This window comes from Engraulis encrasicolus, chromosome 24 (genome assembly GCF_034702125.1).
Source record: "Engraulis encrasicolus isolate BLACKSEA-1 chromosome 24, IST_EnEncr_1.0, whole genome shotgun sequence".
NCBI classification, from domain to species: domain Eukaryota; kingdom Metazoa; phylum Chordata; class Actinopteri; order Clupeiformes; family Engraulidae; genus Engraulis; species Engraulis encrasicolus.
Window position 1 is genome coordinate 48,174,082 of NC_085880.1, and position 5,000 is coordinate 48,179,081.

Sequence of the window (5,000 nt, forward strand, 5' to 3'; positions counted from 1 at the left end):
GAAGTGAAAGCCCACCTGGGAAACTCCAAACTCCCATTGTCATTGTGACACAACACTCAAGTGAACACTACACACATTTATGCCTCAACCGTGCAAGTGGGGCAGCCTCCAGTGGCGCCCCAAGGGAGCAGAGCGGTGGGACGGTACCAGGCTCAGGGTACCTCAGTCATGGGTGGGGGGAGGATGGGGGAAAGGAGGACTGTTTATTTACCCTTCCCACCAACCTGGCGGGTCGGGAGTCGAACCGGCAACCTTTGGGTTACAAGTCTGACGCCCTAACCGCTTACCCATGACTGCCCACTACACTTGTTAACTCGTGTTCTGTGGGAAACACCGCTCACTGCATGTGTTCTACTGCCAGAGTGTTGCAGCACTCAGACCTGCCTCAGACGTCTATGTTGTATGAATAAGTTACACACTGGTGGTGGGTGATTTCCTGCTAGTGCAAGTCAGTAGTCAGCCAGTTGTACTTTCTGCACAGTCTGAGTAGACTGAAAACCGTGCCACCAATGCAGTGTTTTACATTGAATTACACACAGTAGTGCAGGGGTCCCCAAACTAAGGCCCGGGGGCCGGATGCGGCCCGCCATGCCCCTTTGACCGGCCCTCCACCTCTCTGCACCTCACCATTTGAACTGGCCCAATCACTCATAAACTGTTAATCACCATATTTTTCTAACCTTTCCTTGCTATTTTTACATGGTTATTAGATTTAAAAGGAATACCTGTGGTATTTCAAATAGAAAAACATGTTAAGTACTCACTTCTTTTGCAAATCACTTGTAATGATGAACTATTTTGTGCTGGAAATTATGGCTATAACAGGCAGTGGCCTAGTATACAGCCCATATGATTGATCCCGGCCCCCGATCACAGTCAGGAACGATAATGTGGCCCCCAGAGAAAAAAGTTTGGGGACCCCTGCTATAGTGTCTTGATCTGAATTGAGCAAAGTCCCTTCAGACGCCGCCCTGTCTGCTGTGAGGCAATCTGAAAACAACATTATCCTCATGCCTTGCGCAATGACAGATAGCCTGTAATCACCACCACACTAAAAAGGTCACTCACAGTCACGGGTGACCACACTGACGATATATTACAACTTCAGCCAGAGGTGCATCTTGCCACCAGGCTAGACAGGCAGCCGCTTGGGACCCCCAAGCCCATAGATAGCAAATAACAACTCAGGGGTGCATTTCTCGAAACCAAAGTTGCTTACTACAGTAGCTACTTTGTTGTTTTCAATGCATTTTCCCATTGGCAACTACCGAAGTTGCTAACAGGCTAACAACTTCTATTTTGAGAAATGCACCCCAGACTTCATTAAGGTAGTGCCAATTTTGTTTGAAATGTCCTTAACCCCCCCCCCCCCCCCCCCCCCCCCCCCCCCCCCCCCCCCCCCCCCCACCCCCCCACACACACACACACACACACACACACACACACAGACAATATGGATGCACACACCGTTATCCTCATGCCTTTGCGCAATGGCAGACAGCCTGTAGTCACCACACTAAAAAGCTCACCACAATGACAATATTAGGCTACGTTTAAACTTCAGCGTTACGCAGCAGCATAGCTCATTATCATTCCACCCGTGATATGTCTGTACACTGGCACCAAAGGCCTTAGATCTGTCTGAAAGACCATTTAACGCACACGAGTGAAATTATGCCAAGGACGATATTGAACTATAGTAGATTAGATTTACGTCATTGGCCAAGGACGATATATTGTGGGTGTCTGGCTCTCACCAGACAGAACTGATGTGACGTCACCAACAGATGGCATCCTGGGGTTCTATTTTCTACAGCCTACCGCCGACACGTGGTAGTGAAACCAAAGTGACCATGATGGGGTGACACATGACCAGGTGTCAAGTGTTGCCACCGGACAGGTGGACACCCAGAGAGGAAAACAGAAACAAGGCTGTGCACACAGAGCTCAGCTCATACTAGCCTATGATCGGTGGGGGATGGAGACTCCCAACTGAGATCGCTCCCGGACGTGCGGTCCCAGGTGTTTCTATCACTCCCGGACGTGTAGTCCCACCCGATTATATTTCACGTATTATCATATACTGCCACATACAAGCAATTTAGGGTTAGGGTTAGGTTTAGGGTTAAGGTTAGGGTTAGAAACAAAAAACTAACATCAACAAGATAACTAGCCCGTCATATGGCGGTGGTACCGATAGTCTGGCTAGTGGGAGCGAGATGAAAGGGGAGCGTCNTGGGTTGGGAGCGTCAATCAGGGAATCCCTATGATCATGTGGAAAGGGCATGTTTTGTGTAGCCTGCCTAACAATGGAAACCAGGCGTTATTGGAAAGGGCGCATTGAAAAAAATGGATGAAACATTACGCGACATGGATAGGCTCCACGCACGCAACCCTAAATCATAGATATTGTACAGTTATGTGCGTCTTGTGGCCTTGTGCTAGCACTAACCGATAAAGACACAAATTATTTCAAATCAGGCCTCAACCCACCATCGTTTCATTATTTTTCTGTCATCTTAATCCTGCTTCTCGGTCCTATTTAATTTGATTTTTAGTATGGATCCGCAAGTCATCAGAATAACACCACACTAAGGCCTGTGTGTGTGTAGCGGACTGTTGTTTACTACGAGACCTCAGAGCAGCTCACCTGTCATACACATTATTGCACATTGCAGAAAACATAGGCAGTACGCAGATGGGCGCTTAGGCTACTATGTTGACTGTAATGTGCAACAATGTGTATTATAACCTACAGGTCTTTGTGTAGCCTTCATGTTTTGCTACTCTACTCTACTGCTATTCACGAGACCTCAGACAGACAGACGGACATCTCACCTGTGGTGGTGAGGACCGTGCTGGCGAAGAACAAAGCGGAGGTGAAGTCCCAGTTCCAGTTCGATGAGGCGTTGTTAAGAATCGACACCCCATAGTTGCTGGCCTCAAGCGCTTTGGCCAAAAACTCCTCTAGCTTCTCCTCCGACAGACACGCGTTGTCCTGGAGAAACAACCTCTTGGCAGCTCGCAGCTCCTGTCGCCGCAGGTCCTCATACGGCAGCTCCACGGACGAGAACACAACGGCACCGAAAATGAGATACACAACGTACCCCAGCACTAGGAATAAGAAGTACCATGCCGATTTGTTGCTCTGAATAAGGCGCACACACGAATTGCTTGTGAGAGACTGAAGCATTTTTTTTGTTTTCAAGTCAAGGTTTCAAGATGGAATTTAAATGTCGATTGTTCTCTCTCAGCGAGGCGAGCTGGAATTAGGCTACGTCGGCGCGGGCTGCCCTTCTAACGTGCTCAAATCCTCTCGGTTGTCTGTGTGAAGCATTGGAGTATAGATGGGCGTCTCGTCCGTGAATTTAGTGTGTCTATTTTCTGTTCCTCAGTCTTTTCATCGCATATTGGCTTCAGCGAGTGAGCGAGCGCACGCGCGCCTAGCGGGATGATGTGGCGAAGGAGAGATGCGTTCTTTGCGCGAGGCTGGACTGAGTGCGTGACGTCACGTCGGTTCCTCTTTTTGCCCACCAGGTAGACAGTAGACAGAGAAAGCCAGCAAGCGTGTCGCTTAGCCAAGCCTAGTCGAGTCAAGACGCCCTCTTATTCCAAAGTTCATTTTCTGTTATCAGCGCGCCTTAAGGTTCACAGTGTATACGGGTTCAGTCAACTTAACCAGACCAAAAGTGACTATTCAAATACCCTATAGGCCTACACCATAGCTATTTAAATATTGAACAAACAGGCGTGTCTATGATGATGTAGACGGCCTACCCTATGACATGCCATATGCTTTCAAATTACAGGTTATTTTCAGAACATAAGTGCTCCTCTTTAATTTTATTGAGTGGTTAGAATGTTATGGCTTTGCTGAAATTGAGGTGCAGCGACGACCGCGACGGCCCATTTTGGGCTCTGGCTGCCACAGTACGCATCAATCCCCACAGACCCCATTCCTGGTTGGTTACTATGGCAACTGAATGATGTCAGGCAGCCTACAACATGGGCCCAGAAGCCTGTCCTGTCCTTTTTAAAATTATTATTATTACTTTATTTATGGAAAGTAGCTTTGTGTACAGTATCTCAATGTAGTTTACCAGCAGCAACATTGTGAACATTGGTTCAGTAGTTCACTAACATTACACATCAAGTACTATACAGTTTAATAATCATTTCAGTTTCCAATAAACAATAGTCCTACCCATCCCCAGAGGTCCATTTCCGTTCACATGCACACTTCTGTACTACTATAAATCCTTTTTTTTTTTTGGTACATGAAATCGACACTAGACAGTTGACGCATACAATAAGCACAAATAAAACCAAAAAGAGTACGAGAACATAAACATATAGAGGTTGAGAGACAGAGAGAGAGAGAGAGAGAGAGAGAGAGAGAGAAAGAGAGGGACAGAGAGAAAGAGAAAAAGGGAGAGAGGGAGAAGAAGTAGTTTAATGGTCTGTGTGCAAGTGTGTGAGATGTATGTGCTGTAGTGTTGTGTCATGTATGTGGGTGTCCTGTCTTGAGTGCATTAAAAAAGCTATGGCCTAGGCCTCGTGGAGAAGTGCATGTAAATCAGACAATGCTACCAAAGGACGGTTGACCAGCGGGATCCTGTACAGTCTCGCTTCCTTTGACATGGTCCGTGTCGTTTCCTCTTTTTTTTGGTAACCTTTCCTTCTTCCTCATGGCCTACGCTCCACAGTAACCAGGCCAGGGGGCAATAACGTAACGTATGCAAACACAGGCTGCATGTTTGCATCAGGTGTCTGATGGGAACAGATTAGGCTGTCACGGCACGGCACAGCACAGCACGGGTATTTACTGTCCTCAACTCCACAGAACATCCTTTACTGTTGATACAATATCACATGTCAGCTTCTTCCTCTTCTTATTGATACAATATCCCATTTCAGCAGGCTACTTCATGGACAGATAATGTATATGTCTACTCTACTCTGTCTGTCTTCTCTGTCTGCCTGCCTGCCTGCCTGTCTGC

At 47.3% G+C, this 5,000-nt stretch overlaps 1 protein-coding gene across 1 annotated transcript in view; it reads right to left on the reverse strand.

The window, feature by feature from the left end:
- kcnk1b (potassium channel, subfamily K, member 1b) overlaps nucleotides 1-3,444 on the reverse strand; it is a 16,745-nt gene extending 13,301 nt beyond the window's left edge. Inside the window, exon 1 of the mRNA XM_063191027.1 lies at nucleotides 2,839-3,444. Coding sequence (XP_063047097.1) covers nucleotides 2,839-3,193 — 355 coding nt within the window. The 5' untranslated portion in view covers nucleotides 3,194-3,444. The remainder of the gene's footprint in view (nucleotides 1-2,838) is intronic.
- Nucleotides 3,445-5,000: the final 1,556 nt, after the last annotated feature.